The following is a 27,980-nucleotide window of genomic DNA, read 5'->3' on the forward strand; positions in this document are numbered from 1 at the left end:
TCCTTATTTGAATTGAAAAATGTTACCCTAAACAATTTATTGTTTCACACATTACTCTTTTTATAATTCTACCATTATCATTTTCAGAATCCAAACAAGTAGCAACCTTATGACTATAAAAACTAAATACTTCAAATACATCAAAACAAACTATTGCTTTGCAACAATAGTACTGTCAGGCTTTGCTGGATTCTGGAGTTTTCTTGATCAAACTACCACCAACGCTATCACTATCATACATCTTCGGGTGATTGCGGTGCCGGATTTGTTGTACAAGTGAAGCTGCCTAGAACTCTGAACTTAATTGGGACAAGTTAGAGCACTTGGATCTGTAAGTGCAAAATAATGCAAAATAGAAAAAATGTTGAGATATGCACATTTTGGCCAAAAAAACACCAACATCAGTGGGTATAAAATTGTGTATAAATGCACAAGTGTTACAATAACCGTGCATATATGCATGATTACTATAGTACATGTATATAATATTTTATTATTTTTTTGGTAGTGTTGGGTATGTAAGAGAGAGGAGTAGTGAGTGAGGAAATAATAAAAAATTGTAAAAGAATGAATATTTTATTAAATAAATATGTAGAATAAATAGACTAATGTGGGTGTTTTGTAAAAATTGGTGTGTAAAATAGAAAATGTAAGTTTTTAGTGTAAAATAAAATGAAACTTATTAACTTACTGATACGGTTAGATTGCCAAATTCGTTTCAAGTCATGGGCCATTAGAGCAAAGGCTTCCACTTTTGTGTATGTTTTCAGGGTTTTTGAAAAAACTTGGACTTTTGATAAGTTGGATATGTCACCGGAGGTAGATGTCAAAACCAATTCAAGAAGTTCTCCTCCAAAGTACTGATCTTTTAGATGCTCAGTATGTTGAGACTCAGATCCTTCACCATTATTGCTTGTATAAGTCCATACAGTGCCAGCTGTAATAAAGAATACCGCATCAATTGGGTCTCCCTCCCTAACAATGTAGCAGTACTTGTTATAGAACATTGGTTGAAGAGAGTCGCAGATTTTAAGCAACAGTGACTCATGCTTGGCCAACCCACTGTCTTTTATGATTTTCAGCTGATCAAGGAAAAAAAAAATTACTATAAGTTTGTGTATACCTCTTAATAGTTGGTAATTGAGTTTCACGTAATGCAAATTATCTTAACAATGTTACTATACTTATAATAAATTACGTACTAAAAGCATGTCAAGCTTAATGCTTATATTCAGTCATTTGACAATTCATCAAAAAAAAATATTGAGTCATTTAAACACAGTGTAAAAACCAACTTTCATTATATTAACTAAAATTTCTACAATATCTATATAATTCCCCAAATAATTATTATTATAAGTAAAGGAGCTAAGAAATATTTAATATTTTATTTTTAAAAGTATAATGGTGAGAAAAAAAAAATTTTTAGGTCAGCCTGTTTACTTCTAGTCGAATAACATTGTTTCATTATAGGTACTCTATGAATGCATTTAGTAGCTAATTTTCTAGGCATAAAGAATACGTTTTGAAAAAAAATTTTGGTTGTGTTTTTTAACTCTTCTTTGTATTAGATAAAACGCGCTTCCCAGACGCACATTTGTATTTCAGATTTTTTTTTTTTTTTTTTCTAGCCGTAACTTTTTGACTTTTCTTTTGTGAACAATGCTCTCGTGCACTGTTTATGGGTCCCACAAACTACACTTTTCAGTAACTTTTTCATTAAAAATTGGTCCCAAGGTATTATTCATACATTTAAAAATTATTTTGCTACAGTATTTTTCAGTTTCAGTTTTCAGTTTTCAATTTCATTTTCCCTAACCTCTACAATTAAGTCAGGACAGTAATTCTTATAAAAAAAAAAAAACAAAATCAGAACAGTAATCCTTAGAGCTGAGGATTCTCATTTCACCCACCCACGCCCAACTCACAAGCCATAGAAACCCACTGCTGTCTATGATGCAAGCCCATACACATTCACGACTTTTGTGGAAAATTGTTTGTGCATAAATCTCTATAAATTGTTAAGAAATTGTGTAAAATTGTACATAAATTACAAAAGCTATGAAAAAAATATGGATGTTAGCGGAATCAATTAGGCCTTTTTTTTTTCTTCTCATTTTTGTACAAATTATCCAATTAAAAATGAGTTTTTTGTTATAATGTTTTCGTAGATCTAATTATACTAGCTCTAGCGTTTAATTTTTTTTTCCTTGTGCTTGATCTATTATTTACTAAAATGATTAACATATCGTAGAAAATTTTAATAATAAATTAAAAAAATATATACTCAAAAAGCATAATCAAACGCATTTTAATGAGCATGATTATTTTCTCACTTATTTAAGCATTATTTAAAACTTTTTTTTTTTTTTGAGATCCATTATTTAAAACTTTATTTCTCCAAACAATGTATTTTGCAAATTTCGTTTGGTTAGAATTTGATATTACTAGAATTTCTATTTTCCAAAACTTACCAAACGTAGCCACGACCGTTCTTATGTACACAGTACACTAGTAAATTCTAAAATCTATATATTCAACATTTTTATTTAATTCTCAAATGATATTTTATTATTAGATTGAATCTGGTAGGATTTTACTATTAATTTTCAAAAATTAGTCTTTGTCACTATAAAATATATATTAAAGCTAGTAAATACTTATTTCTTAACTGTTATTCAAGATTATTACCTAACATACTAAATGCAAAAGGGAGCAAATATTTTTTTTATAAGCTATAAAATTACACAACGGTCATAAAAATGACAAATTTTTTTAATAAATTTTTTTTAAGTATAATTACATAAATATATTTCACCATAAAAGATTTTACCAATCAAACTAATTGAAATATACAAAACTTATAAATTTTAATTTTTATGTTAAATGATATTTCTTTATATTTTATTAACTATTCAATTAGAATATTTCCAAAGTGTGTACATTGTCACCATGCATGGGGCAAGCAGCTATTTAGCAAATTTATAAAAGTAGTGAAACTCACACTCTTGAGCAGATTTAAGCAGATATGGCAGTTGACAGCGCTTCGAAGTTCACGAGGAAGACCAGGGATAAGGGTCTCTACATGAACGTCATCGTCTGCATCATAGCTCTTAGCCATGTGGTCAATAATCTTGTCCCCTGTTGTTCTATCAAAGTCGTGTTTGTCCATCCACTTTTTAAGGCTTTTTTGTCGTTTTCTCCACTTTTGTTCTTTTGTTGTTCTCCACTCCAAGTATATCTGTCGTCCCACTTCTGCTAGTCAGTTCAACTCGCCAAATCTTACCATGTTTAGGCATTAAAACTAATACTCACTCCGTCCTACTTTATTTGTCATCTATTTTATTTTAGGATATCTTAAAATATTGTTCTATTTCTAAAAAATAAAAGTTATTAAGTTACTAATGTTCCTATTATATCCTTATTTTATTAATAATTCTATCTTTTGATAAATTTATTTAAGGGTAGTTTTGGAAATTTATACATTTTTAAATGGTAGACAAGACAATAAATGATGTTTCCTTAAAAAGTTTGAATTTTCAAACAAGATAAACAAAGTGGGACGGAGGGAGTAATATTTTACAATTATACATCTCAATGTTCTACTTCCACACAACTTTTCTTTTTCCATCTTCTCAAAAAAAAAAAAAAACCCTTTTCTTTTTTCAAAAAATAAATAAATGAAAAAAGAGAGATGTAGATAGGAAATGGGGTAGAATTTATAGACTTAAACAATCTTGTGGAGGGGAAAACGAAGGGAACAAGATTCAGACAAAAAATAAAAAAAAAAAGGGGTAAAGTACAAGAAAAACCTCATAAATTTATAATTAGGATATATTAAACTCCAGAATTTCAATTGAGATCTGAGACACTTTAATTAAACTCCTAACTTTTATAAATTTACATTTCACATGTGAGGGTGAAATTTGTTTGGAAGGATTTTTTGTGTATATTTATGAAAGTCATGGGTTTAATGAGTCTCATTTAAAAGTGTAAGGTTTAATGTGTCCTAATTATAAAACTATGGTGCCCTTTTTATACTTTCCCCAAAAAGAAAATACCAACAACTCAATCACCAACTTGTGCAATATGCGAAAAAGTTCCCAAAGGGTAACAACTAGTTGCTAGCTTGTGGAATATGCAAAAAAAAAAATACTAACCTATCTAGCTTCTAATTAATGCAGAGAACACAACTTTGTTGATGGAATGCCATTTGCTGGAAGAAGTTATGTTAGTAACCCCACACTTCTTGTAAGATCCTCTTATCCAAATAATCTTATCCTTACATCCCTTCAATTAGTAGTTAAGTTCCAAGTAAAATAGATAGGATTGAATCAGTTACACATGTTGGGATTATGATAGAGTTAGACCTATGTGTGTAGGGTTGTCCAACCCACTCGGTTACCCAAGCTAAGTGATAAACCCCACTGGATTCAAGCCAACCGTAACCCAACTTGACTACTCTAGTGGTCAGCAGAGGGTCTTTTCCTATAGAAATTAATGTTGCCAAGTCAGTTGCAGGTCTCCTTCCTCAAAAGCCAAAATACACAAACTATCCGAAATATATATGAGCTTTCTGGCGAGATTTGCAAGATTTGGCAAGATCTTACTGGATATGATGAGATTTCTGTCAAATTTGGAGAAATCTCACCAGATTTTCACTGATTTTTGCCGTTAACTAGCCTAATTTTCTCCGTTTTCTAGATCCATAACTCCAACCAAATTGACCACCACTTGCCGTTAACTAGCCTAATTTGGTCGGCGATGAGTTGAGATATGCTCCACCCAATCAGGTTGGGTCGAGTGTTGTTTAAGCCCAAACCTGATATGACCCAACCCATGGACAACCTTACATGTGTGGCCAATAGAAGGAGAGCTTGAGTTGTATAAAGAGTGCAAGGAACCATAATTTGATATATCTTGAAAAAAAAATGTAATTCCTTGCTTGGTGCACTTCCTTTCTTTCTTAATATTTCTTTATGGAGTGTGACTATCTTGAATTAAGGCAATTCACATACGATTCCCATATATTTCCATACGCTTTACACCTATTCTCAATAGAAATAACCAAGTTCCTAACAAGAAGTATAATAATAGCTTAATTTTGAATATTTATATCATTATTAGAAAGTATTGTCATACTTATTTTTTGTTAATTCATGCATTTTATATTTGGTTTTAGAATAATATTGAATAATTGTTTTTGTGCTTAAAATGAATTTTAATGCATGAATATGTCTTGTAGACACCCTATTTCATTATGACCTATACCCAAATCCCCTAGTCCCAATGACGAGAAAATCAGTCGCTACCAATATGATTAGCATCATGTGTGGAGACAATGAGCATACAAACCCCAAAGTGGCTCAATATAGTTCAAGCCCAAGCCCAACTATGACTCAGAATCAAGCTCAAAAGCCTAAAAGGCCATTTTTAACCTAATTGGGCCAAGACTTACAAAAGGTGCATACATTAGGTATTTGATGTGTATGCACTCAATCTATGGCATTCACACCATCTGGACAAAAAATCTATGGCATACACACCATCTGGACAAAAGCCTTAAATCACTTAATTTCTATTTTGATGAGATTCTAGGGCAACCAGCTTGATCAACTGACTGCCCAAATGTTTAACCTAATCCTAGATCTCAATTTTTCCTATATAAACCCCCATTTTCACCATCTAAATGGTCTAGATTTTCAATACCTAGAGAAACTTTGTTGAAATACCTCTAGAAGGGCAAAAAATGTGAGCATTAGATTGATTTTCAGCCATCTTTGGTTAGAAGATAATCTCTTACTCATTCATGTTCAAAACTTCTAGTTGGTTCAAAGCTTTTCTAGCACACCACTTAGTGTCATTAAGCTAAACCTAACCGAACCATTCGAATCATTCCTCCAAACATTCAACTGCGGTAGTTGATTTCAGCTGAAGGGCTGGTAATTAACATCATTGTAAGTGCCATGAGGAGGAGATATGGATCTTTGCTATGATCCACACTTTTCCTTTTGATTCTTGTTTCTTTTATGTTTTTTCATGTTGTTTTAATGTTTTAATATGTTGCTTTTGTACCATAACATGCTTTTCTTTGGTTGTTTGATCCATTTTCTTCATTTTTCTACAAATTTGTAAAAACAAACCCTAATTTGCCTTAGGATGCGTACACATGGTATAAGATGCATACGCACCAATACCCCTGTGTACACATGTTTTAGATGGCTAGGGTTCATGTTTTTGTTGTTTTTCTGGGAATCTATTTAAAGCCTAGATGTGCATGCCAATCTAGGCATAAACTAGATTTCTTTCATTTACTTTTAATGCCATATTTTACTATCTTTCCTTTTTTTTTTTTTTTTGCTTTGACTGTATATATGCTGTCATGTTTGTTTCCTTTTGTATCACATGTGTAATAAATCCAAAATACCCAAAATATCTTATTTTCTTTCCTTTCTTGTATCAAACCCTAATGCAGTCTATCTCTTCTCTCTCATTCACTCTCTAATTTTGCTTTAATCCTCATAAGGCAAGTAAAATATTTAGAAATAATAAATGAAAACCTTACAACTCATAAAAGCTTAAATACTTTCTAAAAAAATCAAAATCAATAGTCAATTAATATTCAATTCCTTTTGGAATTAGTTGACTATTCAAAGATAAGGAAAGTATCTTGACAAGCTTTAATGTTATTAAGGTAATTGATTTGAACTTAAATAGTAACATAAAAGTTAAGTTAATTCCGTCTTAATTAATCAAATCTCATTCAAGCCTTAAAAGATGCAAGATCATTGATGACAAATCAAGACAAATCTAATTTTAATAAAGGGAAGATATCCACACATCAAAGAAGACTTCACATCAATTTTAATGATCCCCTTTTACATAAGACATAATCATCATTTGAGAGAAACTCGCAATCTTGGTTGGTATCCATTTGCATGCGTGCGAGCACATGCATAATTGGGTATACACATGCACATACTTGGATGTTGATGTTTTGACCTCTATCATGTCTGTATGCTAATGCTTTAAGCTTGATGCCATGAGTTGTATGATTCTATACATGTCTATGCTTCCATGATCGCATGTTTTATCTACTTTCCCTTGCTTGTCACACATGATACATAGGCTTATACCTAGGCTTTAGATGCAAGTGCACATCCATTTGGGCCTCTAAGATAGCTTACTTTCCACCAAGCTGAACAACAATATATAAAGGTCACTATAGCTAGGCAGGCTTGGGGTGCCTAACCTCTTCCCATTTTGTACCCTAACTCTGAACCTAGTCTGGTAGAAAGACCTTCATGGAGTCATGTTTTGGTTTAAGGACCTATAACCAAGTGGTGACTCATTCATCTCTTTTTAAGAGACTTCGTATACTCTCAAGCTTGCGTGCACTAGATTCAAATCTAAAATTGTTTTCAAGGAGATTGAGTGTAGCATATCCTACTTTCACAAGAAGGAACCGACAAGCCGATGTGCCATAAAGGGGGTACAAACCACGGAATTTACATGTCTTTTGTAGAGAATGAAATTAATTCTAGCAAGGAATCCTAATGGAATTTATTTTTACAAGGGAGATAATGAAGTTAAAGAAGGTCAACCTAACTAAATTTGAGTCCAATTGGAGCATGGAATCAAAAGAGATTTACATCAAATCTAAGTCCAATTTAGATTTGGATTCTAGACTACATAGCATTTAGTATTTTGGGCATAACTTTCAACTCTGATATTAATTTTGATGATTCAAGTGCTGGAAAGCTAACTTATAGGGCTAAAACTTTATAGTTTAATAAAACCCCGATTCTGACTTTAAATGGGCCAAAAATGTTGGTTAAATGAAGTCTAAAAACTAGGGATTCTCTCTAAATGAGAATCCATCTTATAATAAGATTTCTTGGACAATTTAAAGGCTCTTTAGGGAAAACTCAAGAGTTAGCAGCCTTAGAAGGAGAATTAGGTTTTATTTAAAATTTATTTACAATTTTTGGAGTTTTATTTATGGACATTAGTTTTATTTAACAATATTATTTTATAACTCAACTAAAAGGGTGAAACCCAACTATTTATTGGTATGTTCATGACAATAATTTTAGGGTTTTAGTGCTTATGTTCTTGTGTTTTTTATTGATTTAATTATCTAGAATAGTGATTGTTTTTGTATATTCTTTGATTTAGCATAGACTCCGGCATGTTAGATGCTTAAAATTTCCTTTCAATTAATTCACTAGTTTTATTTTGCCTAAAATGAATCAAATTTTAGAAAACTAATTCTTGATTTCTAATTGCTAAATCATCAGACTAAGATCATGCTTTGTATGAATTTTAGTTGAGTTATAAAATAATATTGTTAAGACTACCAATGGATGTGCTATGTGTGAACCCTTAAACCTTAGTGTCTTAATATATTGTTGTTTTCCCTCGTTCTAAATTTTCTTTACCAAACCCTCAATCAAAATTTCTCTTACATTAAATTTTATTGTTTTTAATTTTTAATTTATCTTGTGGTTTGCTAATAAATTCTTTTTCTTTATGGATTCGACCTCGGACACACTGAAATATTATTTTGTGACTCTACACTTGGGAGATTATTTAAGTCACAACATGGTATTAGAGCAGTTGATCTTGAGATGATCGAATTCATTGCACCTCATCAAAGTTTCATGGAGTCACTGAAACTCAAATGTGGATATTCTTTTTGATGGCTTCTCAAGGTCTACAAATTCTTTGCTCTTGACAACACTCCACCACTTCTCATGGTTCCCATTGCCTCTTATTATATGGAAGGAGAGATGTTGAAGTGGTTTCAAGGGGTGGAGGCATCAGGCTTATACACAAATTGGGTAGATTTCATATGCACCCACAATATTAGTTTTGAACACCAATCCTTCCTACATCAATGGAGACTACCACCCAAGAATCCAAATGCAAGAGCCCGTGAATTAAATGACGAAGAGCCAAGAACTAATCCTTGATGCACCCACTCAAGAGTCCACAATTCAAGAATTAGAAATCCAAGTGTCTTTGATCCAAGAATCAAAGATGTAAAAGCTGATAATTCAAATGGTTAAAGAATCACATGAGGTATTGAGAATTCAAAGACAATCCAAGGTCCAAAAATCTAATGAGAATTCAAAGATAATCTAAGGCATCAGATGATGTCATGGATGACGTTATAAAAAGCTGGCGTAGTTCTTCAATGCGTGGCAAGAGTGTGGTGGCAACAACGCGTGTAGGACTTCCATGTGGCACATGAGAGCGCTTGTAGGGTCAGATGAGGGCCATATTCTTAGGTTTTTGTAGATCGGCGAACAACAAGGCCTACATAGTAGTGTGTGTGACCATAATCTGATCAAGGAGTTGAGAATCCTTGACGGCACATGTGAGGAGAGTCGGAGCCTGTGTCTATGCATGGAGGCACGTGCAACTGCTGTTTGGGACGAGTTTCTTGGGAATTGGTCATGGAAGGCCGTTGAGCACGTCTGTGTGGTTGATTTTGTCAGGCGAAGGCTATTGGGAGTCGTGCATTAAACGGAGAGATTACCGCTATATCACAAGTCCAATTGGGTATTGGGTAAGGGTTCAACTGTAGATTGGTAATAGGTACTGAAATTCCTTTTATTTGTAACTGCTTGTTTTGATTATAGTGGATTCTCGAGAGTTGTGACCTTACATTCACCCGTTAGGGTTTTGCCTCAGTGTTTTTCCCCATTTGTAAACAAATCACTTGTGTCAAATTTATTTTTCGCTACATTTAACTTAGTTGGTGATTTGTTTGTGCTACCACGCTTATTGCGTGTAATTGAAACTAATTAATTCACTTGAATAATTAATTGATTAATTTACAAAAGGGATCAATATATTTTTGGTCTATCATAAAGAAATAATAAAGTGCAAAAAATTTTCAAAAAAAAAGAAGTGAAAGGAAAGGATTGGGCACTCACCTGCAAGTTTCCAATGAAATAAAGAAATAATAACAGACCAAAGATAGAAATTCCAAGTGCAAAGATGTTTTCCCATATGTAGCTACTTGTTTGGAGGTTTGACCCAAAAGAACTGCAAAATGCCACAACTATAATGTATGAGACACTAAGCTTAAAAATTTCTAACTAAAATTCAAAAAATGAGAATTCATGAAAATTTAGGGGAAATGTATTAGTTAAAAAGAAAATGAAAGATCTATATTTGGGCCTTCAAAGTAAGAAAGCAGGGTCAAGATCACATGTTTATGGCTTTTGGACAAATAGGAACTCCAACCCCATACATAAGAGCAATTGTTAATTAAGGATGGGGTTCAAGCCCATTACATCCATGAGAGAAGGAAGCATGAATACGACACAATTAGAGGAAATTAAGGAAAGAATGAAAAGCAAAAAGAAGACAATGGCTACAAACTTCTCTTATATCTTTTTATCGGATGTAAATTTTGACAAATCTACCATTTGATTGCATTTTCTTATTATGTCCTCAATGCTTGTAAACTTTCAAGAAGATTAAAAATCAATAACTATATCAATAATTAAATGTTTAAATTTCAAATTTTTATAATCTTAAATTATGCATAAAAAAATTTTATAGATTAAATAATAAATAACATCTTATTTGAACGACATATGACATATATGTTAAGAGCATGAATATTCGCTTTTGATACTATAATGTAAATAGTGGTAATGAAGGTTGAAGTATCTATTCACTATACAAGACAATCTTGACAATGCAAGAATGAAGGCTTGGTCATGTGAGATTGACAATCAGGACAAAAAAAAAAAAAAAAAAATACTTAGAAGACTCTTAAAAGGCTCTCGGTCAACTGATAGCCTATTACAAAATTTTCGAGATTTTCCTCTGGATTGTTTGATTGCGGCACTAAATCAGTGTGAAGACTAAAGGCTAATTTAGCAATTGCAGCAAAACCAATAAGCTAGGATACATTGTCTATTACTTGTGCTGGAGGTCTAGTGACTTAGTTTCTATCTCAAAAATCTTTATGGGTAATTATTGTATGGATTACAATCGAACCCAACATGTTTTTTAAAGTGATATTTTTTTAAGTTGGTTATAAGATTTTAGGTAATTTGATTCTGTTATAGAATAGTCATAATTTTTAATTCTTTATTGAATCACTTTCTTTGTATTCTTGACCTATATTAAAAAATTTATTGTAGATAAAAATACTAACAAAATTACTTGCTAACTTATAAAGAGAAGAAGCCTTCTGGTCAAGCTGAATCTACTGTCAAAGGACCAATTGTTGCAGAGAAGCTCATACACACAGAAAATAGGGGAAGTCAAGATATAGAAGAATAGAGCATGACATGTAGTTAGTTGCTATATACGACTTGTAGTTTAGTTAGTAGTATATTGTATATATGTTTCACATGTGCCAACTATGTTAGTAATACACGTTCCAAGAGCTGTTAGTATTTTAGTTTTTTTGATTAGCACATTTTATGGGAGTTAGTTAGAGTTAGTTACTTCCTTTAGCTTGTATATATAGATTAGCTTCTGTAATTCTAATTAATGCAATGAAATCATTTTTCCCAAATTAGTTTTTCACATGGTATCAGAGCACAAAACCTAGGGTTTTTTTCTTTTAACAGATTTGAGAACTTTCTTCTTCATTTTTCTTCGTCTTCTTCAAAAGCTTCGAAGCTCCTTCCATGGCTGCCACTAGTACAACTACTGCTTCAACCTCTAAAACTTAAATCTTCAACACAGGATTCATTAAATGTGAATGATCCTTTGTTTTTACACCATGGAGAAAATTATCCTACTTGGGCTTAGTCTGTTAGGAAGTCACTCATTGCTAAGAATAGGCTTGGCTTCATAGATGGCTCTCTCACCTTGTCATCTCCAATTGTAGATTCTCCAACTGCAATTCAAGCCTAGATTCGTGCAGACAATATGGTAGGGAATTGGATAATCAATTCAGTCTCTCCAAGGCTTCAGGCTAGTATTGTCTATAGGGAAACTGCTTTGGAAATTTGGAATGATTTGAGGGATACTTTCTGTCATAAGAATGGTCTAAAGATCTTTAATTTGCAAAAGCAAATCTCAGAGCTCCATTAAGGTGAAGTTTCAATCATTGATTTCTTCACACAATTGAAGGTCTTGTGGGATTAATTGCAAAGTCTCAGCCCTTTTCCTTTGTGCACTTGTGGAAAAAGTCAGTGCAATGTGAATCAAAAGCTTACTGTTCTTCAAGCCAAAGAATTAGTGATAAAGTTCCTCATGGGACTGAATGATTCTTTTTCTGAATTCAGAACTCAGATTTTACTCATGGATCCTCTACCTTCTGTTAACAAGGTGCATTCTTTGATGATACAAGAAGAGATGCAAAGGAGTGTTAGTATGGGTGCGAGGGTTGAATCTACTGCTTTACCCACCAAGACTCAGAATTTCACTAATGGGGGTTCTAATGGCAAAGGCAAAGATAGACCATTGTGTACTCATTGTAGCAAGCTAAGCCATACCATTGACAAGTGTTACAAGTTACATGGATTTCCACCAGGTTACAAATCCAAGAACAAGTCCATGGCCCATCTGGTCTATTCTACTATTCCAGATCAACTTCACAATCATATGGCACTGACTCAAGAAGGTGTGCCTGGCCATGCAGCTATCACCACTCATGCTCCTTCTTTCACAACAGATCAGTACCAATAATTGCTAGCTTTGATTGGTGCACTACCAAGGCCATCTCAACAACATTCTACAGGGCAGGAGTACCACATGTCCAATACTGTGGGTTTTTAAAATAACACAATAGCAGGTATGTCTTTAAACTTCAAGCATTCTGTCTTTTTTGCTTAGCTTGTTAATAGAAAAGCTTATAATATGGAGACTTGGGTTATTGATGCTGGGGCTACTGATCACAGTCTGTTCTGTGAGTTTACTAACCTCAATTATTGCTATTTCACATTCTGTGGTACAACTTCCTAATGGGGAATCAGTTGTTGTCACACATGTTGGAACAATTCAACTTTCCTCACATCTAATCCTTACAAATGTCCTTTGTGTACCTTCTTTTTCTTTTAACCTTCTATCAGTCAGTTCCATGACAAAGACACAACCCTTTTGTCTTGTTTTCCTTTCTGCTCATTGCTTTATGATGGTTTGTACTTGCTGCAACAATCAAGCTTGTTATTAGTTTCTAGTTCTCTAGTTGACTTCCTGTCCAAGCACAACATAAGTTCTTTTACTGCCTTTTCTTCTAATAGTCATCACAATAATCTGTATTCTTTATGGCATTCTAGACTAGAACATCCCTCTGATGTTAAGCTTCAATCTTTGAGCAATGTTTTTTTTTCTTGCAAAATTGTTGTACCAAACAATGTATTGTTTTTCCATTGGCAAAACAGAAAAGATTGTCCTTTCCCTTCAATAATAAAATGTGTGATTCTCCTTTTGATTTGGTGCATATGGATGTTTAGGGTCCATTTTCTGTTCCTACCTCAGCTGGTCATAGATATTTCCTTACTTTGGTTGATGATGCAACCAGGACAACTTGGCTTTTTCTCGTGAAGGCAAAATCTGAAGTCAAAGCCTTGATTGTTTCCTTTTATAACATGGTTTTCACTAAATTCAATGTTAAAATCAAATGTTTTAGATCTAATAATGCTCATGAATTCAAATTTTCTGATTTTTATTCTACTAAAGACATAATTCACCAAACTAGTTGTGTTTATACTCCACAACAAAATTCTGTTGTGGAGAAAAAACGTCAATATATCTTGTCTACTGCTAGGGCTTTACAAATCTAGTCCAATCTGCCTCTTTCCTTTTGGGGTGATTGTGTGCTCACTGCTGTATATCTTATTAAAAGACCGACCTCTCCTCTTTTACAGCATAAAACTCCCTATGAACTTCTATTTGGGAAGGCTCCTTCTTATTCCCATCTTAGGGCTTTGGTTGTCTATGTTTTGCTTCCACCACTGGTTCTAAGTCTTCCAAGTTCTTTCCTAGAGCAAGGAAGTGTGTTTTTATTGGATATCCCTACAATTTCAAGGGTTATAAGCTCTTTGATCTCTTATCTCACACTATTCTTGTATCTAGGGATGCAGTTTTTCATGAGACAGTTTTTCCTTTTTTTGTGCTTGAAGCTGTTTCCTCTTCTTCTTCTCTTATTCCACTTCTTGCAATGTCCCCCATTCCATCTTATTTTTATGATGCTTCTCCTTCTTTTCCTTCAGCTTCTTCCCATAACATTTTTGATGACACCATCATTGATATTCATCATGATCTTGGTGAGGATCTTCCTCAGGATCTGCCTGAGGCTCCAAATGAGCCTTTGGTTCCTAATCCTCATCTTAGGCGGTCTACTAGAGTTTCTAAGCCTCCATCTTATATTCAAGCTTACCATTGCAGTTAGGTAACCTCAGTCCCTACTTCTAATCTGCCTTAGTTAGGTACATCTCATCCTCTTTCTTCTTTTCTTTCTTATGATCACTTGTCTCCATCCTATAAATCATTTTGTTGCTCCATCTCTGCTATTGTTGAACCACAATACTATTCTTAAGCTATGTCTGACCCTAAGTGGCAAGCTACTTTGGATGTTGAAATTGCGGCATTGGAGGCAAATAACACTTGGACCCTTACTCCTGTTCCACCCAACAAAAAGGCCATTGGTTGTAAGTGGGTTTACAAGGTTAAGTATAGGTTTGATGGCTTTGTGGAGAGGTACAAGGCTTGGTTGGTTGTAAAGGGGTTTACCCAAAAAGAAGGCTTAGATTATATTGAGAGCTTTAGTCCTGTTGCCAAATAGTCTCTGTGAAGTGCTTGTTGGCAATGGCTGTTGTGAAAGGTTGGTTTTTGAGCCAACTTGATGTCAACAATGCATTCCTTCAGGGGATTTGCTTGAGGATGTTTATATGGCTCTTCCACCTAGCTTCCATAGCAAGGGGGAGGTTGTTTGCAAATTAAACAAACCTCTTTATGGCTTGAAGTAAGCATCTCGGCAATGGTTCTCCAAGTTCTCTGAAGCCTTGATCCAATTAGGCTTTGTGCAGTCTAAAGCAGACTACTCACTGTTTACTAGACAACAAGGTGAGTCTTTTATTGCCTTATTAGTCTATGTGGACGATGTATTAATTGCTAGTACTGATAAGGACAAGGTTGATCAATTCAAGGTTTTATTGGATCAAAAGTTCAAGCTCAAGGATTTGGGAGATTTAAAGTTTTTCCTTGGTCTAGAAGTTGCAAGGACTGGTAAGGGTATAGCTCTTTGTAAAAGAAAGTATGCATTGGAAGTACTAAGTGATGCTAGTATACTTGGTCATAAACCTTATAAGGTCCCAATAGAGCATAATCATAAGTCGAGCAAGTGTGATGGTGATTTGCTCAATGATCCCAGCAAGTACAAAAGATTAGTGGAGAGGCTGCTGTATTTGACAATCACCAAACCTAACATCACTTATGCTGTTCATAAGTTGAGTCAGTTTATGTCCAAACCAAGAAAACCACACCTTGAAGCAACCTATAGAGTCTTGCAGTATTTGAAGAATGAACCAGGGAAGGGAGTGTTTTTTTCAGCTGCCTTAGAGTTGCATGTGAAAGGTTTTACTGATTCAGATTGGGCTGCATGTCCAGACACAAGAAGATCAGTGATTGGATATTGCATCTTCATTAGAGATTCCATAATTTCTTGGAAATCCAAGAAACAATCCATTGTCTCACGATCTTCAGCAAAAGCTGAATATAGAGCAATGGCAGTAGCTACATGTGAAGTGGTATGGATTCTTTATCTTCTAAGGGATATTCAAGTAAGGCATGATAGAGAAGCTTTGCTCTTTTTGGGATAGTTAGCTTGCTCTCCACATTGGTTCCAATCCAATGTTTCATGAAAAAACCAAACACATAGAGATTGACTGTCATGTGGTTAGAGACAAGGTGTTGGCTAAGGTGATAAAGTTAATTCATGTCAAGACTCAATGCCAATTGGCTGATGTGCTAACTAAGGCTTTGAGTTTTAATCACTTCTCAGAGCTTATTTCAAAGATGGGACTGATCAATATTCATTTGCTCTCAGTCCATCTTGAGGGGGAGTATCAAAAGAAGAAGCCTTCTGGTCAAGCTGAATCTACTATCAAAGAACCAATTGCTGTAGATAAGCTCATACACACAGAAAACAAGGGAAGTCAAGATATAGAAGAACAGAGCGCAACATGTAGTTAATTGCTATATACGACTTGTAGTTTAGTTAATAGTATATTGTATATGTGTTTCACACGTGCCAACTACTGTTAGTAATACACATGCCAAGAGCTGTTAGTATTTTAGTTTTTCTAATTAGCACATTTTATGGGAGTTAGTTAGAGTTAGTTACTTTCTTTAGCTTATATATATAGATTAGCTTCTATAATTCTAATTAATGTAATGAAATCATTTTTCCCAAATTAGTTTTTCACACAACTTGAAGTTTGATTCTTGAGGTACAATTTATATTAAATATTTATTTATTTTTCTTTACCTAGTATGTTATGTTTTATTCTTAAAACTTTCTTTTGTTTATTTATCTTTCTAAATAATTTAACTTTATTATTATTTTACATGCAATAAGAAGAGGCACAACTGAGAAGGTTGATAACTTGACATAGTTCACAAACATTAGCATTTTCTTTATGTTATTTTATGGTGATGATATCATTACTCATTAGTGAACTTTGGATTGTGTAAACTTAAAAATCAATGTATTAGTTAAGTTTTATTTAAACTGATTTTGTTTTTGGTTCTCTTTTTTTCTTTTTCCTTTTTTAGTTATTTGCGATCTCTTATTTGTATTGAAAGGAAATAGAAAGACAATAATAATATGATCATATTATTATTATTATTATTATTGCATGTTAAAAATTACTAGTTAACTTATAATATGATTAATCTGACTTGCTTGCAAACTGTTTAAGTTCGATTTTTACCCGAACAGGACCTTTTCACCTTACTCGACCCTTAAGGATACATTAGATTATAAAATACTTAATATATATATCTTGAGTTGTGCTTAAAGTACTATTTTATAGTACTACAAAGACATATATATCTATATTAGGAATATAATATAGCCAAAGAAAAAAAAAATACCAAAGCATCTCCAGGATAAAAGCAAACCGTAATTCTATTAGTAGCAAACTTAAAATCCTGTGAACTTCTAGGATGATCCAAATTTATGAAAAATTCGTTAAGAACTCAATTCAAGGTTCAAGTATTTCTTTTTATTGGGATCCCAATGTTCATTAGGAAATTCTATTCTACTTGACGAGTTTACCATGTAAGAAATAAAGAGTAGAAGTTAATGATATTTTTATTTAATGAGATCATTAATAAAACTAGGAGAAACTAATAACTATTGGAAAATATTATAGGTATTACAAGTTTGGGTAAATTGCAAATTACACCCTAAAGTTTGGGGTGATTGGATTTTACACCGTGAAGTTTTAAAATTTAGATTTTATCCCCTATGTTTTAGAAGTATTTGGATTTTACTCCCTAAAGTTTTGTGGTGTTTGGATTTTATACCCTAAAGTTTCAGAATTGAGGGTGTAAAATCCAAACAACCCTAAACTTTAGAAAGTAAAATCCATGTTTTGAAATGTCAAAGTTTAAAATTCAAACACCAAAAACTTTAGGGGGTAAAATCCAAAGTCTGAAATTTCAAGGTGTAAAATCCAATCAGCCCCAAACTTTAGGGGTGCAATTTACAATTTACCCTACAAGTTTTATTACATATAATATAACTTACAAACTTATATGCTAATGAATGTGATTGGTAGGTTTTAACCACCTCATAATTGAATATTTGAATTACCTTTTTATTATTGGTGACACTTCAATTTGTATGCTTAATGTAGTAAACTTGTAGTACATATTGCATGTAGCACTACTCATAACTATTTTAGCTTCAATTGTGTGCAAACAACAAATTTAAGAATAGATTAAAAAGCCATAAATCTTGTAACTTTAAACAATGTTACATCACTTAATATTTTTATTTGAATGCAAATTTTAACAAATCCACTGAACCATCTTTGAATTACATTTTTCATAAATTCTTCATGCTTACAAAAATTCAAGATGATCAAAGATCAATAGTCATGTCATTAATCAATTATTTAAAATCAAGTTTTTTTAAAAAAATAATGTATAAAATATAAATTTATTAATCGAATAGTAAATAACATTTGATTGACATGTATGTTAAAGAACATATAGAACCTATAATCCAACAATGAGATTTTCAGAATATGAATTCAATAATAAATTATTAAATGGTGTAATATTTTTTAAGTTACATCATGTATAACTTGAATGACATAGAAATACGCAGGACTTATATATTTTGATTTGGAATAGTAAAGGGTGTATCATGTGCAAACCTTAGATTTCGCATGCCCCACCAGAAACAGTAAAATGCTTTTGGCAGAAAACCCGTGGATTCTAAGCTTCGAGATCGACGGGCTTCAAGAAATATTCCAAAATCAAAGGTACTTGGGTTTGGTGTATCAATAGGGCAGAAATCATCTAAAAAAGAGAGATTTCTAAAACTGTAGTCACAGTTAAAAGAAATTTCAACCCCATCATTATGAATTTGATCACAAGCTTTCTGCCAGCAAGCCGCTAGTCGTTGGGTAGAGAAAAAGTACCAAAAGGCTCCCAATACCTAATCGATTAGATTATCATTAAATTTTGCAGATATCGTAACCAAAGGTTAATAACCATTACAACTATAACAATAAGAGAAAAAGAGAATTGTATGGATATGAAACTACTACTTAAATTATTCTCCCTTTCAAAAAAAAATATATATATATATATTCTCAATAAGCGAATCGAGATGCTTTTCTAAACTTTACCAACGGATGGAAACATACTTCGCATAGATTAGGCACAAAGGCATCCAAAGCACAGAGAGGGGATGTGTGTACTTGGAGCCTTCACAAGTAGGGATCACACCAAACAAGCCTATAGAAGCTCATACAGACAATCTTGAAAAAAATAAAAATAAAAAATAAATCCCACAAAAGGGTATTGCCAAATGGTGAGATGCAAGGTTCTCATAGACAGTAGTGCAAGCTAAGTTCTAAAAAATGAGCATACAAAGTTAAGATGTGGTTCTTATGGATGGCATACACAAGGCTCATGGATGACATGTTGACGAAAAAAAAGTCCATAAGGCAAAAGAGAGCAAATGGGACTTGTTTGTTGCCTATCAAGAGGCAAAGATTCACAGGTGAGGGGAAAGATTGTTGTTTGTTGTGTATACATATATAAGTGAAGTCTCATATTGAATAATAATGAGAATAGTGAGTGGTTAATATAATATAATTAGGCCCATACCCATTGGTTTAAGACAGCCTTTTGAGTCAAGTGTTGTCCCTATATATATATTGTATTAACTACCATTTTGAAGCTTTCCAAGGTATGATCTCCCCAACACAACTCTTACACGAGATAGCACCTTCTAAGTTTCATTCTTGAGGTATTTTTTCAAAAAAATTAATCTAGGTAATTCTAAAAATTAATAAAATGAAACATTCGTAATTTTTATTTTTCTTTCTTTTTTGGATATTTCTTCAATATATGATTTTGATTTAGCAAGGTTGGTTGGTTTAGATTTTTTTGAGAAGAAGGTTGATTTGGAATTTAAATATTAAGAAAGACAACAATACATTGATAAAAGAATCAACATTTGCGAAGATTAAAAATAAAGAATGTGAAATTACTACGTAAGCAAACTTACATGACCAGCAAGGATGTATAGAAATAAATTGAATGAAGCTTTGATCCATAGGGAAGCCTCATTAAATTTCTCTGCGCTTATGAGTTTCTTCCAGGATCGGTAGATTTGGAAAACTCTTGGCCCATATTGCAAAAGAACTAGAGAGTTCAAGATTGTTATATTTGAAGATTTTGTCCGTCTCATCTCTGAAAATATGCTTGACATTACCACCTGAATGTATTACAACAATTTTTGTTTTTAAAGTCAATGGATATAATCTAATTATGTGTAGGACAGTGTTAATTTAAAGAAAATAGTAATTATGTGTGTATTAGATTTTTTTTTTTTAATTCACATTTTGATTTGTTACAAATCTATTTGAAGTTTTGTTGTTAAGGGAAAATATTTTTGTTGTAAAATAAAAGTAACTTAATATTCCTTATCCAAGAATAAAATTAGTATTTTTTGTCCGTTGAAAATTACGTGTTAGATCTTTATAATATAGGCAGTTTGGTGCTGCTATTAAGAAATAGGAATTAGAAACAGTGGTACAGTGTGACTATATTTGAAGTAGTGGTGATGCCAGAAATTATTTCATGGGGTCGAATATAAATATGATGATTAGTATTTTTTTTTTTTTTTTGAATATACTGTATGCCTTCTATGTGTAGTTGGATAATATTGCGCTATATAAACAAAGATCAAAATATAAATCAAGTATTTTATAATCCAAATGTTTACTACAAAAAATATACCTATTAAACTTCAACAAACTTGAGTCAAGATTGACAAATTAGATTCAATATCTTTAATTTTATCTTCAATCAATTATCATTTTTATGAGAAGGAAGCTCAATTTTTATTTTTTTTCTGTTTTCCATTTTATTTTAATATATATTTGTAAAGTTGTGATTTCCAACTATATTGTGTTGGCTTTAATTCCGTGCCAAATTTGATTGTATTTTCTTCAATCATTTTCCCTGTATGTATGTGGATTTAATTGTAAAGGATAAGTATAAGAGATCAGTGAAAAATCAAGCTTCAAAAGTTGATCAAGTGGATTTCGCAACTGGCTCGAGACTATCTCGCAAGAAGCAACCCGCGAAAAGAGCCACATGTAGAGCACATGACTGGAAGATGAAGAGTACGTGCTAGGCTATATTTTTCGCAACTGTCTCGCGGGTAAGGCCAACCCGCGAAGGACCTGCAAAAGTTTCTATTTGGCAAAAAGTTGTGTTTTGCTGTACCAAGTCTTTACCAACACTATATATACCCTCATTACCCACAAAGTGTGAGGAGTGCTTTTCAGAGAGAAAATCTTAGAAAATACACTTAAGAGTTAGATATTGTTATACCCATAATTATCTACACATTTCCTTCTAATTTTCCTCGACTCCTGCCTCTCCATCTCCATATCTTTGAGAGATTGCTAACCCAAACACTTAACACACCTATACTGAGTGTAAAGTTAGATTTTGGTGCTACTAGGAAGTATTGGAAGATGCCATTTCTTGGCAAATGCAATCGAGCTGAATTGCAGGATTTGGAAAACTAGAGAAGGCAAGGCTCCAAGAAGTTAATTGGTAGTAGGAGTTTGGAGGGCTCAAGTACATAGGGTAGACTAGGCTTGGAGGGTCTTTTGTTATTCGTGTACTCTAACTTTATTCTCTAGTGGATCAATTTCGACTTGGAGAGTCGCAGAGAGGTTTTTCATCGAGTTCTTTGGTTTCCTCTTCAATAACACATCTCGGTGTTATCTTGTATTTGCATCTCTCTTCCCTATCCTTTAAACTTTTACTTTATTGTTAATGATGGATGAATATGGCTTAGGGTAGTGTTATCAGTTCATTGCGTCCATTTACTCCTATTCCACACTTAGTCTAAGTTAAAGTAAAAGCAATCTAACCGTAATTTTTAATTGGGGGTCTGAACAAACTCGTGTTTTAGCACAAATCCGAGCTTTCAATATTCATCATAAATTTATGAATACCGAATTTTCAATATATGCATGCAACTCATCAACAATAGGATTGTGACTTTATTCAAATTAATATTAGAAACCATAGACTTTGATATAAAATTTGTATAATCAAACAAATAATTTTATGGATAAATTATACTTCTAATCCTTGAAATTTTGGTGTAATTTTAATTTTGGTCCTTTAAAATTAAAATATTTTGGCTCGGTCCCTAAAATTTAAGGTAAGTTCGATTTATATCCCTTAAATATGAGATTGGTTCAATTTCAATTCTGTAAATATTTGGTTGATTCGACTTGGTCCCTCAAAAATGGGGTGCCTCAACCCCCTGTTAGTAATGTATAAAAAAAAGGAGAGACCAAATTGTTTCATTTTAAAAATTTAGGGACCAGATTCGAACTTTTTAAATTGCAAGGACCAAATACACCGAATTTCAGTGATCGAAAGTATCATTTACCTAAAATTTATATTACAATTTCAATTGGCATTTGAAGGTCATAAGTTAAATACCTAATAATTTAAAAGAAAAAATTGGACTCTATACACACACACACACACATATATATATATATATAATCAATATCTATTTAGTTGAAAGATATTTTATACTAGTTTAAAAAAAACTAGTATAAAATACTAGTTTTATATTAGTATAAACCATTGGCAGAGCACCTACCGTTGCTCTGCCAATGGTTTGATAGTTGAAAGATATTTTATACTAGTTTTTGGGTTAAAAGATACACGCATGCGTTGATTTAAAAAAAAAAAAAAAAAAAAAAGATACATTCATGTGACTTTAAGAGTTTGTATATTATTGATAATAATTATTATTATTATTATCAAAAAATATATTTTGATTGTAAATGCTTGTATATGTAATCACGAAATTTGGTTGAACTATGTTAAATTTAAGAAAATAATATAACATAAATACAAAAAGTCAATTGGAAAAAGTTAATTTTAGTTAATTTTTGCATTAGATGTATTTTTCTAAAACAACATATTATTATATGCTTCTCCAAAAGTACAAGTATTGGTAGTGTTAAAAAGTTATATTATTATTTTTAGTACCACTAAATACTAAAATGTAGCTACATTGATAGAGCCAAAATCATATTTTTTGACTCCACAACTATAGTGTACAATTACTTTTAGCTATGCACAGTAGGTCATATGTAAAATAAAAAATATATATATTATTAAATTGTTGTGTTCACACCCACTTTTTTTTTTTTTTTTTAAATCTCTTTTTCTCTTCATTTCTTCTCATTTCCGGTTGCCCTCTCTCTCTCTCTCCTCAAACTCCCTCTTCTCTCTTCTTCTTCCTCCCTCCACCTTTGCTGATCTGCTGCTCGCCTACTCGCTGCCCAGCTGCCAGCCATCTTGCCGACCCACAAAACCATCTCCCCATACCCATCTCTTTTCTCTCTTTGCTCAGAACAAAATTTGGGTGATTGGGTTTTTTTTTTTTGTGTGTGTTTGGTTGATTTTTAGTTGATCTTTGCTCAAATAGAAATTTGAACGTTTGATTTTTTTTTTTTTTTTCCTATGGGTTTGGTGGCGGTTTGGGTTTTTTTTTTTTTCTTCTTCTTCTTTTTCTTCTTCCGTGGGCTAGGGTTAAGGTTGTTGCTGATGGAATGGTGGTAGAGGTGGTTGTGACTAGTTGAAAAGTTTTTGAGGTGGATATTTTTTATTTTAATTAATTTTTATATTATTTTGATCAAATACCTAAAAATATAGATTCATTGATGTTGAGTGGAATGGGCAGAATAAAGTCTTTATAAAAATCTTTTTTGTTAGTTCCAAATTACTAGAAAATACGTGAAAATAGTAGTTTCCAACAGAGAATGTAGCTAAAGTCTCCTTTACCTGTGGAATGGGCAGAATAACTAGAATGTTGAGCATAAAGAAGGGCCAAAAGTAGCTTCGACTTTTTACCCTTATATTACGCTCCTTACTATTTGACTCATCATTACGCTCCTTACGTATCTTGGATTTCTTGGATTTCACTACGGATATCACTACATAATGCACAAGGTAAATGAAATCGGTGACCGATCGCGAAACAATAGCTATGGTCCACAACACTTTGTTTAACCCAATGCACTTTTTGTCTTCGTTGATCACGGGAACGTAAAAGAACAAGGGATCCAGTAGTGATACTGCAATCGCGCGACAGAATACAAGTATTCCTTCATACCATCCAAGGAACGAACGTACCAATGGCTTTGAAACAAATTCAACAACCTTGCTGGGAAATTGCCCCTCGATATCCTTATTCTCATTCCTGAACAAAAACATGGCAAACATAAACACTATCAGATTCTGTATTAGGATCTTCTTTAAATTAAATAAATAAATAAAATTACGTATTAGGACTGAGTTATGTCGACTTTGTACACCTTAAACTATTATAAGCTACCCTTACTCAACTTTCAACCTATAACATGTGTGTTTATAATGATGATTTTTTATCATTTAGCCAAAATGCTAATTAGATTTTTGTGTAAGTGAAGATTGAACTTCTAATCTTTTATTCGATAATAATAAACTTTACCGATTGAGTTAACTGAAATCCACTATTTATTAAAAATTAAAACATCTCTATAATTCTATTTACAAGAAAACTAGATTTTTATAACAAAGTACATGCGCACTGCTTTCTTTCTATTTAAAAAATAAATAAAAATAAAAATAAAAAAGATTTGGAATGGAATTCCTCATATTTAAAAAGTTTGGGATTGGAAAGTGGCTAATCCATCCCAAACCTAACGAATTACCACTCTATGCACGTATGAAGTGTGTGTTTGGCTTTGGTTTAAAAAATGTAGGTGGGTTAAAACTTAAAGTAGGAAAGTACAATTATGGATGAAGAAAATTCCTTTGCCGCACAACTTTCATAATACCCTTCACATAGAGAACTCCACAATACTATTGTGCCACATCAAACACATACATTTCCTTACCAAAATTCTTTTAGAGCTTTTGGCTTTTACATAGTTATTGATTTCATCCCATTCCGACTAGGAAATACCATATTGGTAAACAAACTGAAACAAGGAACCCACTCATTCTATCTCAGGAAAAAATTCAAATCATACCAGATCATTTTTGTCAATACCAACAAGTATTTGAATTTTGGGCGAAATGCAATTTAGGCTGTGTTTGGTTCATGTAAAATATTTTTCGGAAAATAAATATTTTTCAGAAATGCTATTTTCAGGAAAGGAAAATATTTTCAAGTGTTTGGTTGCATTTCAAAAAATGTTTTGAAAAATAGTTGCTAGTGTTTGGTTGTGTTCTTGAAAATACCATAGAAAACACAAAAGAAACAAAACCCAGAAAAAAAAAAAAAATTCATCAAATCCAGTTGGTTTTGTTGCTCACATATCATTCCTCAATACAGAAACACAAAAGAAACAAATTTCCCCAAAAAAAAAATCATCAAATCCGATTGGTTTTGTTGCTCACATTCATTCCTCAATACAGAAACACAAAAGAACAAAACCAAAAAAAAAAAAAAAAAAAATCATCAAATCCGGTCAAATTGAGAGAAGAAGGAAGAGAGAGAGACGACTAGGTTCGATCTAGAGGCGAGATTACGCGGCGGAGGCAAAGGCAAAGGCGAGATCGCGCGGCGGAGGCGAGATCGAGCGGCTTTGGAGTCGATCTTTGCTTGATCGGCGCTGGTGTGGGTCATTGAACTTTGGAGTCGATCGACACGGTGCAATCGGCGTTGGAGTCAATCTTTGCTTGATCGGCGCTGGTGTGGATCGACGCTAGTGTGGGTCGGCGCTGGTGTGTCGCGGCGTTGGGCTCTCTCTCTCTCTCTCTCTCTCTCTCTCTCTCTCTCTCTCTCTCTCTCTCTCTCTCTCTCTCTCTCTCTCTCTACGCGTGAGTCTGGAAATGGTTTGAAGTGAAAATTTTAACTGAAACCAATTTCCAAGTCAAACCAACTAAAATACACGATCAACTGAAAATAACTTCCGGAAAATTTATTTTCCATGCGCAACCAAACACTCGTATTTACGGAAAAGTATTTTCGAAAGTGATTTGAAGTCAAAACAAACACAATCTTAGCTTCAAATTTTTTACTTTTCTAAATACTCTACTATTTTTTTTACTCTTTAGTCACTCTCATCTTACAGTCTTTGTATAGTTGCAAATGACGAAAGATAAAAGAAAAGCAATGGGTAAAGGAAAAAAGAAGCAATCCTCTCATTTATGTTTGGAAATAAGGAGATGAGATGAAAAAAAGAAAAGAGATAATACACTTCTCTTTCCTCTCGTTTACAAAGGCAAAGGAAATTAAAAGAAAAATATAGGTTTTAACTTTTATGCCCACATGAATGTAAAAGATGGATAAAAGATTTGGGCAAAAATGTAATTTTGGGTCATAAGAAGTTAAACATGTGGACTCTACTTTTCTTTTTCCTTATTTTTTAATATATATATTCCACTGTTTCTCTTCAAATCCGCCCAAATTGGGTGGATTGCAAACTTGTGGCCTGTGGGTGTGGGAGAAATGATTTCTATCATTTTTTTCTCTTTCCTCCCTCCTTTCCAAGTGCAAAATGTCACCTTTTTTTTGTCTTTTTTCTTTACTTTTTCCTCTCACTTTCTCCCTCTCTCTAATCATTCTCATTATCTTTCTCCATCACATCACTATCTACCCAGGCCTCTCTCTCTCTCAACAGGCTCAAAACATTCATCCAATTTTAAAAGACTAAACAAATTCTCTCCTTGTTCGCCCCCACCCCCCCCGGGATCATTTATTATCTTAATTTATTTTATATTTTAAGTGCTATATATATAACAATGAGCCCAAAATGCATGGTAGACAAAATACATCTATATCAAAATATTTTATTTTAATGAACAAACCAAAATAAATACCAAAAATGGAATGAACAACATTTAAGAGTATGAGAGTATTCCAATTGGTGAAACATTTAAGGTATATGACCAAGCTTATGATTCATTTCTTAATACTAACCACAGTTGAATCACAGTAAACAACTAATCATAGTATACAACTCTTTTATATAATTAAGAAAATTAAGACCCAAATTTTAATTTAAAAAAATCATAGTACACAATTAAATTGATTTAAAATAAATATTTTAATTTTTAAAATAAAATTTGGCAATATAAATTTAGTGAAAATATTAGTTTTAAATTTTGGAAACAGATTTTTATGTATTTCTAATGTGTCAAATAGCTGAAACATTTGTAATATTTATAATGAATCACATTACATTACATAAACATAATATTTTAAGACCCAATTTTTAGCATATATAATATCACAAGTCATTGTTAGAATAATTCGTTATATTTTTATTTTTTCGCTAATAATAGCTAGTTTTTGGCGTCATATTATTTTTGTGAGCAATATTATATGTGCTGTGTTGGTAACTTGGTATATAACTTGGCAACTTAAAATCATTGATTTTCTGTTTCTCGAAAAAAAAAAAAAATCGTTGTTTCTCATAAAAAAATCATTTTCTTATAAAAAAAGATCATGTTTCTCATAAAAAAATCATTTTCTTATAAAAAAAGATCATTCATTGATTGAAAATTCGTGAATTGAAATTAAGATCATGAAAACTTTAGTTGGGTTAGACATAGTTGGCCCCAAAAGCAACATAATACAAGTAAGATGCTATAATAAGGTGTCTTTCAGTTTCAGACATTCGAAATCTTATTCAAAAAATGTTTTAATAGTAACCAATATATTATATCAGACTACTGACAGAAGAGGGAACAACAGATTATTTTTAGCACATATATAAAGTCAAAAAATAAAAATAAAAATTCAGGTTCAGACATACAAAATCTTCTTGAGAAAAAGAAACTACCTTTCATTGTTCCCTTGCTGATGGTCACTCATACCTAAAACTTATCGATAATCCAAGGTCCAAATAAAGAACCAACCTCTGAACTATGTATAGATGACCCAGCAAACTTTACCAGAAAAGTCTGAATTTTGATCCCTGGAAAAATGGAAAGAAATTAGGCAATACAACCATATGCATCTTTTTTTAATATGTATCCCTTAGTGAGAAAGAAAATGTGTATTTATAAAAAGTAATTGAACCTGGTAAACTCAAATAGTATGCATTTTACATGCAAGGCGGAACAAGAGGGACAGAGATTTGGAAAAAACAAATTTGAGTGGCAGAAATTGGCTTTGTTGTAGAATTTTAAGAGCAAGTGCAATTGCAGAAGCCGATGCAACTATGCAAGTAATAATTGAAGATAAGAGCAACTCTTGCCGTGCACTT

At 32.6% G+C, this 27,980-nt stretch overlaps 1 protein-coding gene across 2 annotated transcripts; it reads right to left on the reverse strand.

Annotated features, from left to right (window-relative positions):
• Window positions 1-27,980, reverse strand: LOC115967508 (cyclic nucleotide-gated ion channel 1-like). 2 transcript variants are annotated; one of them, XM_031086618.1, is made up of 9 exons: window positions 27,794-27,980; window positions 27,555-27,689; window positions 23,563-23,980; window positions 19,736-19,945; window positions 18,372-18,655; window positions 9,945-10,056; window positions 3,005-3,241; window positions 692-1,082; window positions 1-329 (listed from the first exon to the last, which is right to left on the reverse strand). In XM_031086618.1, the coding sequence occupies exons 2-9, from the start codon at window positions 27,584-27,586 to the stop codon at window positions 301-303; spliced, it is 1,713 nt and encodes a 570-aa protein (XP_030942478.1). In that variant the 5' UTR covers window positions 27,587-27,689; window positions 27,794-27,980; the 3' UTR covers window positions 1-300. The 2 variants fall into 2 exon arrangements, with proteins under 2 accessions (XP_030942478.1, XP_030942479.1); XM_031086619.1 differs by lacking the exon at window positions 3,005-3,241.

Source organism: Quercus lobata, chromosome 11 (assembly GCF_001633185.2).
Source record: "Quercus lobata isolate SW786 chromosome 11, ValleyOak3.0 Primary Assembly, whole genome shotgun sequence".
Taxonomy (NCBI): Eukaryota; Viridiplantae; Streptophyta; class Magnoliopsida; order Fagales; family Fagaceae; genus Quercus; species Quercus lobata.

Excerpts from the sequence above, each read along its gene's own strand:
- LOC115967508 (XM_031086618.1), bottom strand. The coding sequence starts at position 27,586 with ATGAGTGACCATCAGCAAGGGAACAATGAAAG. Across the intron at positions 23,981-27,554 it reads CAGCAAGGGAACAATGAAAG|GAATGAGAATAAGGATATCG; the intron begins GTAGTTTCTTTT and ends GTTTTTGTTCAG. Across the intron at positions 10,057-18,371 it reads TGGGGCATGCGAAATCTAAG|TTCTTTTGGGTCAAACCTCC; the intron begins GTTTGCACATGA and ends GGCATTTTGCAG.